This window comes from Spermophilus citellus (assembly GCF_964194105.1).
Source record: "Spermophilus citellus genome assembly, chromosome: 2".
In the NCBI taxonomy this organism is placed as follows: Eukaryota; Metazoa; Chordata; class Mammalia; order Rodentia; family Sciuridae; genus Spermophilus; species Spermophilus citellus.
The window spans coordinates 1,438,577-1,454,174 of NC_138183.1; the positions used below are offsets into that span (position 1 = coordinate 1,438,577).

Consider the following 15,598-nt stretch of genomic DNA (forward strand, 5'->3'; position numbering starts at 1 on the left):
TCCAGGGGTGCTCTACCACTGAGCCACAACTCTAGCCCTTTTTCTTTTTCATGTTGAGACAGTCTGACTAAGCTGTTGACTTAAGCCTGTGATCCTCCTGCCTCAGCTTCCTGAGTAGTTGAGATCACAGGGTGGACACCATGCCTGGCACAATACATTGTTCCCAAAAGAGAGCAGCCTGCAGCAGTGTATGCACTCCATGAAGTTTGTCCCATGGATGCAAGGGCAGGCCTCAGGCCCTGCTGCTCTTAAGAACCTGTCTGCTCCCAAAGTCGTCAGAGCTCCTGGCGAATGGAGGACCTGGAGAGGAGAGAGACGCTTCTGGCATTAAGATGGGCATGCTAGCCATCAGGCCTTGCCCATCTCCTAGCAGAAATATCACAAGGACTAAACCCAGAGTACATGAGGACACATGGGGACAAGCTGCTTGAAGAAGCAGCCCCAGGCACTGTCCCCTTCTCTCCTGGGGGTGGCCATACCACAGGGGCCTGGCAACTTGCACTCTGAACACGTCAACCCAAGTTGCCCACCCACCTCCGTGAGCCTCCTCCCTCATGACTGCTGTGCACTTCCGGGGGTCCCACCCCCTTGAGGGAGAGGGGCTTCTTCTGGCTGCAGTGGGGCAGGGTGGGCTCAGCGCTCCCAAAGGCCTTGGGCTGCCTAGCCCAGCCTCCTGGAGGTGGCTCTCTGCCTCCCCCTGCTGACAGTCTTGTGTCAGTGCCCTTTGGCATGCAGAGGGAGGTACTGGGACCATCCATGTGCCATCCCTGAAGCAGTACTATCACCCACTTTAAGGACAAGGAAGCTGACGCTCAATGGGGTGGGTGACTTGCTCAAGGTCACCCATTCATGTGAGGGCTGTGAGACTCTGGGGTCTGTGGCAGGGGTCACTCCTCTTGGGCTCAAGGAGCCACGGTGCCTAGCCCAGCTGCTGTATACTGGGCAACTGCTCTCAGGAGAGAGGCTGGCAGGCCACTGGGCAAGAGCCAGCCCACAGCTAGCCAGGTACAAAGCAGAATTTCAACCCTGTAGCTGCTCCACTGAGGCCCTTTCTCAGATCCTTGGTCCATCAATCCGGGCCTGCATCTTACACCGCCTCCCAGGCTGCAAAAGTCTCTGGCCTTGCTGTTAGTTGTGTTTATCTGCTGGACAGATGCAGTGGCTGAGGGTGCTGTGGATGCTGAGCAAGTTAAGCCGGGTTCCTGTCCAGGGGGTTCATCCAGAGTCGGCTCTTCCCACCTGTCTGCCCCATGCAACTCTGCTGCTCGTCTCAGGCACCCAAGGCTGCCTCCAGGACTCCGGCCTCCCTACATCACTGCAGAGCCTTCTGGAAGGCAAAGCAATGATCATGTGTGACTCAGAAGCCCCAGGAAGATTCCAGTTTCCAAATATCCCATGCAAATCTCTTAACAAGACTGCAGGGCCCCACCCCACCAGGCCACACCTCCTGGCTGTGCGTGAAGAAACAGCTCCACATAGAATGTCACTCCTGCCCCTCCTCCAACAGGTGCTTCACAAGGCCCCCTATGCCACTGGCATATCTGTAGCCACCAAGTGTCTGTGCTGTCCATGCCTCACCTCTCCAGCCAAGCCCAGTCCCAGCAGTGCCTGGCAAGTAGCAGGGGTTCAGTCCAGAAGGAAGTCTCCCCGCTTTTTCCAGACCTGCTGTAGCTGAGAGATGCCAGGCAGTTCTCCCTGGTCTCTGCCTGCCTGTACCTTCGCTGTGATTTCTCCTTTGCCACCGTGTGAGGAGAGTTCCAGAAGCCCTTGGAGGCAGCCTAGGACAGGGCATGATCCCCACCTGTTTACAGGTGAGGAAACAGAGACTTGGGAGGCCAGGGAGCCCAAGGCTGTACATCTGGGAGATGGCCAAGGGCCTCTGGCTTCTGAAAGCTCACAGTACCACTGGACACAGCAGCCAGCCATTGCTCAAGCCGTTTTACCTGTGCTCTGCCAGCCAGGGGACGCCCCACAGTGAAGGGCCCACCTCTGCTGGGAGGAGGGGCTGTGGGGCCTGATTCCCAGCATTGGCCAGGCCTCTATGGGTACCCTTTGGCCACAGGTCAGCTCTAGAAAAACCTGCAAGAGCAGATAGTCATGTGATCTTGCTCCATGCCCCCAACAAGGACACACAGGGCTCAGATGCTGCTGACACTGTGAGAGGAATGCTGACATGGTGGCATCTGTCCAGGGAGACTGAGACACGCTCTGATGTCCTCATGGCTGTGAATGTGTGGAAAAGGGCAGTAGGCCTGAGGGTCCTTTCATGCTGCCCACCATGGTCCCCAGGACTTTGCCTCACCCTCATGGACCTGTGGCCACCCTCTCCTCACACCTGATCTGGTCACATAATGGCCACCCAGAGCCTACACACTGCAAGGCCCATAAATAGAAGCCACACAACACAACAAAGGTATGACCAACTCCACTTCCTGCCTCCTACTCCTCCAGGAAGCCCTCCCTGCCAGCCAGACCCACCATGAGGTCCTAATATACTTTGGGCCTGGACCACTCAAGTCAGCCCTATCCCCTTCCTCTCTCCTCCAGCTTTCATGTCCAGGACGGGATCTGCACCAGGGGCTAAGTGCAGTGCCAGCTGCAAAGCAGGCCTACTATGAAATCCCACTTGAGGCTGACTCTACACCTAGAAGAACTAAAGAGCAGGGGCTCATGGCCAGGGACCACCCACCTTCATGGGACTGCTGCCTCTCCTTCCAACATCCCCTGGAGGACTGCCCCTTCCTGCCAGTTCCATATGGCAGCTCATTTCTAGGAGGCTACAAGCTCAGGCTGGAGATGCTGAGTAGGGGCCCTCACCCCACCTAACACCTGCAGTCCAGACCAGCACTGTTCAGTAGAAACATAATGCTAGCCACACACAGAATTTCACACTTCCTAGTAGTTATATTTAAAAAGAAAGAAAGAACAATAACAAAAGAAACAGGTAAAATAAATTTTCATATATTAATCCAATGTGTCCATATATCATTCAACTGGCAACAGAAAGCAACCAATGTCTCAAGACACAGGCTCCAGGGCTCTTTAAATGCAACTTAACCCAATGAAATACTTTGTATTCTTTACAATCTCCCGCTCAGCCCAGCTTAGTGTGGATCAGCCACATGTTATCTCACATGTGCACCTCACATTTAGCCTAGCTTGGTGTGGATCAGCCACATGTTAAGTATCCAGCGGCCACCATGCTGAGCAGCACAGCTGGAGGAAGAGGCTGCCCAGGTCAGGATTCTGTGATGACCTTGACACAGCCCTGTGCTGTGTGCTCTGCAGTCAGGAGCCTTCTGCCAGCTGCCATCCAGCCCACATGGGGGACTACAGGAAGACAGAGATGTGTGTCCAACATTCAAGCATGGAGGAGTGTTGGGAAAAGGGACCAGGGGACACTGCAGACAAGCAGAAGGAGGCCTAACCAGGAGTAGGGATGGCTACCCTGGGCAAGCAGCTCCTTGGCAAGGGCCCCATGTGTTGGCAGCCTGTCACCCTATGCCCCATTGGCCTGGTTTCCCATTTCAGTCCCCAAACTGCCAGGTGCTCACTGCTTCCCCTTACAGAAAAGTCCAATGCTCAGAGAGAATAAGGAAACTGACAAAGGCATAGAGCATCTAGGTGCAGTCTGTGTTGTGACCTCAGGCCCTAGTGTCCATAGCCCAGAGGCCTGATGGGCTAGATGTAGACACCAGGGTACAGAGAGCCCACTTTGGAAGGAGGAGGGAGAGCAGTCCCAAAGCCCCTGTAAGCTACTAGGTAAGAACCAATACAACTGTCTCTCTAACTAGTCTTTGCCCTGGGGTCTGGGCAGAGCTGAATTCTGCAGTTCATCTCCTTTCTAGGTTAGAGTCACCAGGGTAGGGCACAAGCCTTCTCAAGACACAGGCTCCAGGGCTCTTTAAATGCAACTTAAGCCTGGGATTGTTGGCCTTGTCCCTCCTGTCAGAGTGACACCTCTCTGTCCAGGGGTCTATTGGGACAAAGTAGCCACAAAGTGCCTTGCCCACTGGGAAGAAGTAGGTCACAAAAGGGGGTCTGGTCCTCGATGTCTCTGCTAGGGGCCCAGGGCTGTCTACCACGTGTCCCCACATTGTTGAAACAGGCTAGAAACCTGGCCTCTGAAAGGCAAATGTTAGCTTTGCCCAGTGGCTCAGGGTGCCACGTCAGCCGGGCTGAAAATCGCCCCGCACCACCGGAGGCTCTGCCTGCTTGGCTGCTCCTTTGCCAGCGTCACTGCAAACAAGCAGCAGAATCACACTCCCTCCTTCTTCCAGGAGGCCTCTCACCCAGGGGCTTTAGCCGCTGGCTACTGCACCCACCGAGGACAGCTGGGCGGGCGGACGTGCCATCCTGGTGTTCTCTGAAAGGAGCTGGGGGAATCCTGGGTCCTGTCCTCCCAGGCAGGAGTGCAGGTGAGCGGGCCAGGCCTGGGTGGTACTTGTCCCCCTGTCAAGCCCATCGGGAAAATGAAGGTACAGACGAGTGCCCCCACCTCTTCCCCGAAATCCTCACCGAGGGCTGGAGCTGGGCACCCGGCAGGCGATGGGAGGAGCCGCCGGCGGGCGGCCCGCTCAGGGACTTCACCGTGCCACCGGCTATCTCGCGTTCTACGAGCCCCCAGGCTAGGCGGCCGGGTCCGTCTGGGGGACTGCGACTCAGGGCGCAGCCGCGCCTCGCCCGGGAGGAGTCAGGTCGGGGCGGCATGGGAGGACGCTGCAGCCGGGCCGGGCGCCACAAGGCTCCGGGGCCCCCCGCTGCTGGCGGAGGGCCGGCGGGCGTCCTACAGCACCGCCACGAGCGCTAGGGAGGCCCAGCTTCGCGAACCGGGTTAGCCCTAAGCAGCCTGGAGCTCAGAACCCGCGCCTAAGCTCCCGCGTCACCAGGCAACCAGCCGCGGCCGGCGCGCGCGCGTGCGCAGTCAAGCTTCCGCGCCTGCCCGGCCACCCGAGCAGGCGGTGTGGCGCACGCGCAATCGTCCCACCGGCTTCCAGCGGAGTCTAACGGAAGAAGGGGAGGGATGCACCAGCGTCGGGGCCCACTCGGGAGCTCCCGGCACCGCGGCGCAGCCGTCCTCGGTGGGTGGAGCTGCTGGCTTCGTTCCTTCTGACTGATTCTCTCTTGGGGTTTTGATTGAAAAATGCTGTCTCTTCTCAGAGAAATCGAGAAAAAAGTGGATGACAGAGCCGGCGTAACCAGGTAGACGTCCGGGGGCCACCCAGCGGGTAAGGCCTAGATAGGTGGGCGAGAGGCGGGGCCACGGGCGCGACGAAGGGGTGAGGTAGTAGCGGGAGGGGCGTGGTAAGGGGGAGTGGCGAAGGGAATGGGGCGGGAAGTTCTGGCGCCACGGGGGCGGGGTAAAGGGTGTGGCCAAGAGCGGGATGAAAGAGTGAGGCGGTGAAAGATTGGACGACGATGAGGGGCGGGGACAAAGGGGCGTGACAAAAGGGAGAGGCAGAGAAAGACGGACGCTGGCAAGGGGCGGGGCCAGGGAGCGGGACGAAGTGATGAAAGACTGGACCCTGGTGTGGGGCGGGGCTGGGGGCGTAGCGAAGGATGGGCAGTGAAGGACAGACGCGGCAGGGGCGGGGCTACGGGGGCATGCCTAGAGGATGAGGCGGTGAGAGACTGGGCGAGCCGAGGGGCGGGGCCTGGGCGGGGCGCGCACTGACGTCGGCGCCGGACACGTCGGCCGGAGACGGATGTGCCAAGATGGCTGCTGCGCCTAGTGTACCTGCGCTCGTCACCGCCGCTGGGTGGGCTCTGGCCCGCAGCCTCTGAGGGACCAGTCGCGGCCTCGCGGGTGAGGGCCGAGCGGGCGAGGGGTCTGAAGCCGACCGACAGAGCGAGACCGCAGCGGGCGGCGAGCGAGCCCCGAACGGGCGGCGAGTCTCCCGGGACTGCGCCGGGGCCAGGGAAGGCTCAAACCCGGGCCGCCGAGTGCCGGGCCGCCGGCGGCTGGGGCGCGTCCCGGGCGGGCCTCTGGGGCTTGTGGCCATCCCGCCGGCCGACGTGGGCCTGAGGAGCCGGAGCTGGCCCGCGTGGACCTGGTGGTGGCGGCTGCCGGGGAGGGCGTGTTGACAGGGCCAGACAGGGACGCAGCGAAAGAAACCCGCAAGTTTTCAGGAGAGCGCGTCTAGGGGATTTCTGTGGCGGCTTGGCGTGACCCTGGCGTTGAGGGCTCTGAACCTGTTTGGTCCTGGTCGGCCGGAATGCTTTTCCTCAGCGATGCTTCTGTGATCCAAGGGCAGCCTTGTTGATTTGTGATTTCCTGGCAGGGTCATCAGGATGTCGCAAGGGAAGTCGAGGACTGTGCTTTTTATTAGGGGTTAGAGGAATGTGGATATTACAGTGGCTTGTCCAGATGTATCAAAGCCACTTAGAATCAGTTTTTGCTGCTTCACTTAAAAACGTTTTTAAGTGGCTTATAGATTGGGCATGGATTGCTTTTACTATTTCGGTTCAAATATGTATGGTGCGTTATGTTAGCAAGATAGACAGTAGTGGGATGCAAGAGTCACAGATGGTTGTTCCTTAGTGGTACTTTCTCAAGTTTAGTACAGTGCAGCCTCCCTGCAGTTTTTTCCTCATCCCCCCTAGGGTTTCTGTGCTGGTATCTTGAAAAGACAAGAGGCAAAATGGTGATTCATTCTTGTTCTTGTGACTTGGTAACCCCTCATAGCAGTTACCTCAGTGAATTTCCAGGTCATCCTGGAAAAAAGTTTTCTAGGAGATATTGTGTACATCCTAATGTGATCCCTTTTGTTTCTATAAACATCTTCATGAGTGTCAGTGCCCCTGTGGATTTTTATCACTTTTAGCAGCATTTAGACTCCTCAGCTCCCTCTGACATTGTCTTCTTCAACACCTGAATGTCTTTGGTACCACTTCTAACTTAGAAGAGAAGGAATTTATTGTGTGTGTGTGTGTCAAGTATCCCTAGTCTGATAAGAGTGCAGTAGAAGGCACGGTGAGGGAGATTGTAGGCAGAGGATAGTTCATTACTTTTCACTGGTGTTCCTTTTGGCTGGAGGCAGTGAGAGGAAAGTGGGTTTCTGTGCTAAGTACTCCAGTCCCACAGCCAGAGACTTATACTGCAAATAGTCTTGCGTAAATATCCCGGTAGCTAGGAGGCAGTTGAGCAAAAGAGCAGGGTTTATGAATAATGCATCTTTGAGAAGATCAGCCACTCTGTCTGAAATAGGTGTCTTTTTGAAAGTTAAAGACTTGCTGAACAGAATAAAAATTTCCATGATCCTGAGATAGATGATAGGCCATTCATTGTTTTACTGTCAATGAGTAGAGAAGAAGATTAAAAGAATAATGTTCAAGTCATAAGATTGCTCCCAATGGAATTGCCATATTGCTAAAAAAAAAAAAAAGAAAAGAAAAGAAAGAAAAAAAATCCCAGTTAGGATGCTGGGAGCTGCTCTTTTTAGGTGACTGTTTGCTTATAAAACAGTTGCACATTGAGCAGAATTGAGAAAATAATTGTAAGTTTCTATAAATCGTACAGGTGCAACCTGTACAATTTAGATTCTGGTAAAATTTCCATATTAAACAGTAGTAGAGATTGGGCTGGAATCCACTGTGAGTAGAATCCTATCAGAAAAAAATCATATTAATTCTCTTATTTTATAAATGAGAGAAACTAGTTTGTTGCAGAAAGAGAAGTGCCACTCCACTGGACACCCAGTCTTGTCACAGTAATACCTAATGAATGAATCCTCTAGGCCTCTGCTGTATTTTGTTTTATGTATTTATGTTTTTGTTTTTAATTGTGCAAGGGTGGTTCTTGTCCTGCAGGAACTCCTAGAATACCTGTTTATTCTTGCAGCCATTTTAGGAGGGGCTTAGAAATCTCTATGTCCTGCCTGTGAGTACAGCAATTGCTGTATACATGGTGGCTCTGTAGCTGGTTGGACAGATGGAGGCAGATGAAGTTCATAGGGAGAAAGAGGGGGAAGGGAGACTTTGTCTCTACTTTGGGTACATCTAAATGATGCTGTAAATGTTCTTTGTTTTATTATTTTTTTAAATAAAAATTGGGGAGGGGGGAGATTGGGTATTGAATCCAGGGGCGCTTAACCACTGAGCTACATCCCCATCCCTTTTTCTTTTTTATTTTGAGACAGGCTCTTGCTAAGTTGCTGAGGCTGACCTGAAACTTGGGATCCTCCTGCCTCAGCCCTCAAGTTGCTGGGATTACAGGTGTGTGCCAAGGTGCCCAAGTCTTCTTTGTTTAAAATGACAGTTTAGGGCTGGGGTTGTGGCTCAGGGGTAGAGCGCTTGCCTAGCACATGTGAGGCACTGGGTTCAATTCTCAGCACCACATATAAGTAAATAAATGAAATAAAGGCCTATCAACAACTAAAAAAGTATTTTAAAAATAAATAAATAAAGGTATTGTGTCCATCTACAACTGAATTTATTTATTTTTTTAATTACAGTTTAGAACCAAGTGAACTCTCTGGTATTATTTCTTATTGAGTCTACTGGAGTTGAGTGTATTTCAAAGTGCTTGTCAGTTGGAAAGGGTCCCTATTGACATAGGAAGCAGTGGGCAGTTATAATAGTTAATCATTTATGGCACTGGTTTTCAAGTGGGATTTTCATTTGTAAATGACTTTACTTAAAATGCATACATCAGTTTTTTGGGTTTTTTTCTGAGTATCAGAAAGATTTCCAAGGACAAAAACAATGTACATCTGCAAAGACATATGAATTGAACTCTGGAGGCCTCCCAAGATTTCTACTTTCAATTTAATTTTCTTTTGGATTAGTGAAACAAATATGTTCAGGAGGGTTGTGCTGGGGAGAAAGACTGACACCGGAAAGAACTTTCAAGGTGCCAAACTTGAATCTTTGCTTCAAGAGGACATGTTAGCTAGTCAAGATTGCACCTGCTGAATTCGGTTCTAAAACAAATAACGGAAAACAGTATGGTGAGGATTTTACCCTTTTGTTTTCTAGAAGAGTTTCTGTTGTGCTAGCATTTTTTCCTATTGGAAATTTTGTGATCTAGTCATTTGGAAAGTTAGAAAGCTGTAGTAAATTTATCAGCCTGGTTATAACTTCAGTGGTTAGAGGCAATGTCATTTCACTGTTACCAAAGGAAAAACCAGGCATTATACAAAAAACAAGACCTGTATATGGTGAGAAAAAAGGCATTTAGTAGCTTTTGTAACTGTATTTTTTTTTCAAGAGAAAGAGAATTTTTTAATATTTATTTTTCTAGTTTTTGGTGGACACAACATCTTTGTATGTGGTGCTGAGGATCGAACCCGGACCGCACGCATGCCAGGCGAGCGCACTACCACTTGAGCCACATCCCCAGCCCGTAATTGTATTTTATAATGCTTTTTCATTAAAGGAAGCGGAAGAGCAAAGTTTAAACTCTGTTTTCTAGATTTAAAGTTAATATGCATGAAAAGTATGTTGTGTAGTTTTTCTTTCTTTTTTAAAAAATATTTATTTTTTAGTTACAGGTGGACACAATATTTTATTTATGTGTGGTGCTGAGGATCGAACCCAATGCCTCACGCATACTAGGATACCTCTCTACCTCTGAGCTACAACCCCAGCCCTAATCTGTCTTTCTTACTAGTAGGGTTGGCTTTTCCTGCATCTGGTGAGGTGCACAGGGGAGTGTTGAAGATCAATGGGCATTTTCTGGCTATGTGTCAGACTGGATGTCAGGCTCACCTTGTCTAGCGCATGTGAGGGTCCAGAGAGTCCTTGGGCAGGCCAGGTAGGGAATGCAGAGGGGCAGGGGCTGTCTGAACTCTCAGCTAGCTGATGTCCAGGCTGTCAGTGTCCTTGTTTTATCTACTCCCAGAATTCTCCAGGGCAGTTCCCGAGGACAAACTTTCTCTGCTGGGGTGGGTACATGGGAGAGATACAATCCTTAGGATTTAAATAACTTGAAGTCATGCTTAATTCTTTTCTTTTAAATACTTTTTCTGATTGATATTAGGACTTTGAACATATGGGTTTTATGTTTATTTTTCCTTTTTTCTTTTTCAGCTCAGATTAAGAAAAAACTCTATCCTGCCTTCTCTGTAAGCAGCATCTCCTTGTGCAAGAGGTCCATTATGCAGCCACCACCCCAGGCAGTCCCATCTGGCATGGCTGGACCTCCTCCGGCTGGGAATCCTCGGAGCATGTTCTGGGCTAACAGCCCTCACAGGAGACCAGCCAGTAATAACATACCAGTGACTCCAATAAGTTTCCCATTGCAGCCAGTAACAGATCCGTTTGCTTTTAGTAGACAGACACTCCAAAATACACCATTGGGTGTTTCCTCTAAAAGTGACCTACCTGTTTTGCATAGCTCAACCCTCCCAGCATTTTCTCAATGGCCTGGTTTGCCTGTGCCTCACACAAATGCCGGGGATAGCTCCCAAAGACCCTACGAGCCTCTGCCAGGACCTCTGTCACAGCCTGGGCCAGAGGCCAGTCTCCTTCCTACTACAACCATCTCTTCTCTGCTACCTGGGCCTGAGATGAACAGGAATTCGGAGGTTGGCTCCACCTCAGGGCCTGAAGTTCAGACTTTGCCACATCCACCTCATTACATTCCAGGAGTGGGTCCTGACCAGTCTCATGGGAGCCATCTGCATGGGAGTGGGTCTGGACCTGATCAACCCTTGAATAAGTATACCCCACAAGATGGTGTGGTGGCCCCAGCAGCATCCCCTTTATTCTCCCAGCCTCAACAGATGCCAGGTCAGGGGGCACCAGTGTGGGGAAGCCCACAGCCCTCCCATCAGCACCACTGCCCCTGCCCAGCAGGACTTGTTCAGAGCATAGGACCTCAGGCTCCCAGTGCTCCCCATTTTCCTGCTCCTTCCAACCTGCACCATGGTCTTGGCCAGGAGTCCCATAGCCCACTCGTGTCTCCTCCAGAACCTTTGGCTGCTGGTGGAGGGAATGAATCAGTCCACCTGCCTAGTGGAAACCACTCAGCAAGTAACTTGCATCCTGAACATGCGCTGGGGCAGAATTCCAGAAGCAGGAGTACATGGGCAAGCCAAGAATTCAGACAGAATCCAGCAGCGAATAAAGAGCATTTGCCAGACCCTGCCATTGTCAATACTCTCACTCAGGGAAATAGCCCCGAAAACCATGTGCACTATCCCTCAGCGGCTGGGAGTAGTCGGTCCCCTCCAGAAACAGGCTCAGGAGTGCTCTCAATGTTTTTCCAAGGAGAAGAGACAGAAAATGAAGAGAATCTCTCATCTGAAAAAGCCTGCTCCTCTGGGAGGTTGGGCTTCGATGATTTCTCCTCCAGTCCTGCACTGGGCCAGCCACTGCCCCCTGCACACGTAGCTGGTGGCACCTACCAGGCCTTTCCCAAAGGCCCCAGCACTGAGGCCACACAGCAGGAAGGAGACACACAGTCATATTTTTCTCACTCTGCAGGAATCCAGAATGATAAGCAGACCAGTAAAAGTGTTGCTTCTGTTGCCTGGGGTGATGCAGACAGTGCTGGGGCTCATGATGCCAGTAGCTCGCGATGTGAGAATGTTGAGAACTTAGAATTCATTCAGAATCAAGAAGTTCCGCCAAGTGAGCCTGCAAGTTTGGACCCTTCCTCTCCCAGTGACCAGTTCCGACATGGGCCCCTTCCCGGACCAGCTCTGAGGCAGAGTGCTGTGGGCCTCACCAGAGGTGGGGGGCTGAATCTCGAGGCTCCTGAGGCACCACTGCATCCCACACGATCTGACAGTGTGTCATCCAGCTATGGCAGCCAAAGCCATAGGAGTCTTCCAGGGTCAGCCAGATCACAAGAGCCAGTGGGCACATTCATTCAGCAAGAAGTAGGAAAACCTGAGCATGAAACTGCAGGAGGCTTTTTTAAGCAAATCGGTTCCTCTCCTATAGGAGGTGAGACAGATGAGACCACTGGAAACCAGAATTACCGGAGCAGCCTGTCCCAGCCCTCTACCCCAAGTCCCCCGAAACCTACAGGGATATTTCAGACAAGTGTAAATAGTTCTTTTGAACCAGTAAAATCCCACTTAGTTGGGGTAAAACCGGTTGAGGCAGATCGTGCCAACGTGGTAGGTGAAGTGAGGGGGAGCCGAGACTGCCAGAAGCAGCATAGACCAGCTGCTGCTCCACCTGATGCCTCCCCAGGTAACCTGGAGCAGCCACCAGATAACATGGAGACACTGTTTGCACCCCAGGCCTGCTCTCTGCCTCATACCACCACCACAGAAGCTGGGTATTTGCTTCCGCACACGGTGGGACCACCTTTGGATGCTGGGCGCCCAACACCTGAGAAGAGGCCCTCAGCCAGGGCCCAGGGGGCCACAAAGTGTGAGAGCCCAGCAACGACTTTGTGGGCACAAGATGAGCTGCCAGATTTTGGTGGCAATGTCCTTCTAGCCCCTGCTGCTCCTGCACTTTATGTTCCTGCAAAACCTCAGCTGTTGGCAGTTGTGCAGCCTCCAGAAGAGGGGGTATCTATGCAGCAGTTGCGGAAGCCAGCTTCTGCCCAAGTTTTGCAGAGTCGAGTTGGCCTTGGTGCCTCTGAGAACCTTGAGAACCCTCCAAAGGTGGGGGATGAGGAAACCCTGCAGTCCCAGGCAGGTTCTGGTTATGTGAGTTTACTGTCCTCACCACCCACTGAGTCTCTGCAGAATCAGCCCGTCTTGATTGCCCAGCCTGATCAAAGCTATAATTTGGCTCAGCCCATTAATTTTTCTGTGTCCTCACTGAATCCTAATGAGAAGAATCAGTCCTGGGGAGATGCTTTGGTGGCAGATAAATCCGCAGGAAGCAACCAGGCTCTCAGTGGTGATTCTGGAGAACATGCTGCTTTGTCCAGGGTTCCAACAAGTGCTGTCACTGGCTTATCTCTGCCAAACAGTCTTACCCCGAGTAATGTCCCACATAGTTCTGGGTCTTCTGAAATGGTTGCTAATCAGCCTGCCAGTTTGCTGGTTCAAACACCACCCCATCCAGTTCCAAAGAGTATGCTTCCAGAAAGTCAGAATGCTCACAGTTCAGCAAAGGTCTTTCCTGAGTTTGTCAGCAGACCTACGGGAAGCACAATTGCGCTGTCAGTTCCACCCACTCACGGTACTTCGGTATTTGGTAGTGATGAGGCAAATTCCTCCAGTAATCGGGAAGAAACTGTGGGTACTCTAGACTTTACTTTAAGTGGAGCTTCGGGAAATCCTGTGAGAGTGTACAGCCCATCCCATCCTGATGGCCCAGCTTCCCAACAAGCCATTGCCAGTCATCCCAGACAGCCTGGGCCTGGGGCTCCTAACCCAGATCGTTTCTATCAGCAGGTGATGAAAGATGCACAGGACCAGGCTGGCATAGAAAGAGCCCAGCCAGAGCTGGTACCTCCCCAGCCCCAGGCTTCTCTCCAGCATGTACCTCAGGCGGCATTTCCAGAACCTTCAAATCCAGAAAGCCCCGCCATACAAAGACAGTCCAAAAACTCAACCCAGCCACCAACAAGCCCAGCCCCAGCTGAAACAGGTCAGAAGGTGCCTCCTCGGCCACCTCAGTCCTCCAATGCGTCAGCTGTGTCCACCAGCTCAAGTCAGGCAGCCGTCCGTTCAGAGCAACCATGGCCGCACCCACCTGCAAGTGCGTTTGGCCCACCACCTCAGGACCTGGCATCCTACTACTACTACAGGTCACTGTACGATGCTTGCCCGCCTCAGTACCCGCCGCCCTACCCTCCAGAGGCTGGGACAGCCTCCCTCTATTACCAGGTAGAGTTGTTTAACCATCTATCTGCCCTCTCTTTGGCTTGTCAGGTTTCTTCCTCTTGTGGAACCCTCCTCAGTGGTGACTTCTCTGTTTAATTTAGACCCAGTCAGTGCCTCTGAGAAAAGTCCTCCTGGGCCATGAGCACAGGCCCTGTCTTAGAGGTTCCTATTGAATGTTAGAATATTGGATTATGTTTAATACCAGCATTATGGTATTTTTGTGTAACCCAGTATCCCCAGGTTACATGATAAAAAGAGCCTTTGTTTCCTGGAACCTGTCAGCTTACTGCAGAGTCAGAGCTCTGCGATGCACACTTGGGAAGTCAGCCTAGCCTCTGGAGCTTTGCATGATTTTAAACAAAAACACCAATATAAGAAGTGACAGGAATAATCAGAGAATTGTTATCCTCAAGAATGAAAATATTAAGGAAAACCCACGTGTGGAGTAGCGGGGAGAGGTGGGAGTTCATAACTCCTTTCAAATGTGCGGTGATTCCACAGCAGAGGGGGAAGGTCCTGCCTTGTTCTTTCCTGTTTTTGCAGTGCTGCTAGCTGCTGACTGCTGTTTATTTTAGGTTGCGTTTAATTCTGCGATAGCTTGAAAAAGTATAGTTCAAGTGGTTATTATCTGCTTTTCCTCACCTCTGTCCAGAAGGGTAGCATTGTGTTATGGAGAGTTTGAAAATCAGTCTGCTGTATATGGAGCCTGGCAATATTGAACTCTTGTGCTGCCTGAATTCTTGGCCCCCGGTTGTGCAGGAGGGCCTTGATAGGGAGGGGCCTGGGGAGCAGCATTGGGCTGCCTGTGGCTGTGGCTTGCTCTCTCTCCCAGGGCTAGAGCATCGCCAGTGATGTACGTGTGGGCACTTGCACATTGGCCCAAAACCATTTTTTCCTTTTGTTGCTGCATCTCTAGTAGGTGGTCAGAATGAATCTGTTTCCCCCAATTCCATGTTACCTGCCAGGTGACCGCAAAGGTGCGATATTCAGACACAGGAGGATGCATTTGCTGGCACCTACACATGCCTCTCTTCAGACCCTCTTTAGGCCCTCCTCATGCATCTGCCCTCCTTCGTGACTGGGTCGAGGCCCGGATTATTTTGTGATAGGGCTGGCAGTTTCTTAGAGGAAGTTATAAGGCTCTTTTTGAGGCTGCCCTTGGTTGTAGGACCCCTGGCTCTGTTGCTCACTGAGTGGTGGCCGAGGCAGGCCACACACTTGGTCAGACACAGTCCCTCAAGCAGTCTGCACAGCCCTTCCAGGCTGCCTGCTGACACACTAGCCTTTGGGCCCCTCTGTGCTGTCTCCTGAATGGGGCCTGGGCTGTCAGTTTGGGGAAGGCCTTGCAGCCTGCCTGGGGATATGAACTTCGCCTTGTGGTTTCATCTGATGAGGAAGTCTGCCTTCAGCCCTGCTTTTGGAGGGTGGTTGTCTATAGAGTGCGTAGAGCTGGAACTGGCTGCTCTTGATTGGAATCCTGATGGTCCCCAAAACTTCTTCCCACAGGATATGTACGGCCTGTATGAACCTCGATACAGGCCCTATGACAACTCAGCACCCGCTTACACCGAGAATTACCGCTACTCGGAGCCTGAGCGACCCAGCTCCCGAGCAAGTCACTGCTCCGACCGGCCCACTCCCAGGTAGGAGCTGCGTCCCTCACAGCACTAAACTCTTGCACCCAGTCATGTGTTTTGTGTCTCTGGCTGTAATGGTAACTTAGTGATTGCCATGTTCTGTATCTGTAAAGAATTGTGCAAACCTCTTTTAACACATGTTCATTCATGTTCATCAGCATGGCCAGATGGCCAGATGTGTGTTTCAGTTGAATTAAACACACTGCCACATGCAGTGCTAGT

At 52.1% G+C, this 15,598-nt stretch overlaps 1 protein-coding gene across 6 annotated transcripts in view; it reads left to right on the top strand.

The window, feature by feature from the left end:
• The first annotated feature begins 5,663 nt into the window (after positions 1 to 5,663).
• SEC16A (SEC16 homolog A, endoplasmic reticulum export factor) overlaps positions 5,664 to 15,598 on the top strand; it is a 33,725-nt gene continuing 23,790 nt past the window's right edge. For 4 of the 6 annotated variants that reach the window (XR_014020384.1, XM_081278905.1, XM_081278908.1 and 1 more), the window contains exons 1-4: positions 5,664 to 5,806; positions 8,139 to 8,214; positions 10,030 to 13,742; positions 15,246 to 15,382. Coding sequence is in view for 5 of the 6 variants with exons in the window: in XM_081278905.1 (XP_081135031.1) it covers positions 10,098 to 13,742; positions 15,246 to 15,382 (3,782 nt within the window). In the remaining variant the exon portion in view is untranslated. The remainder of the gene's footprint in view (positions 5,807 to 8,138; positions 8,215 to 10,029; positions 13,743 to 15,245; positions 15,383 to 15,598) is intronic. The other 2 variants (XM_081278909.1, XM_081278906.1) reach the window with 2 other exon arrangements.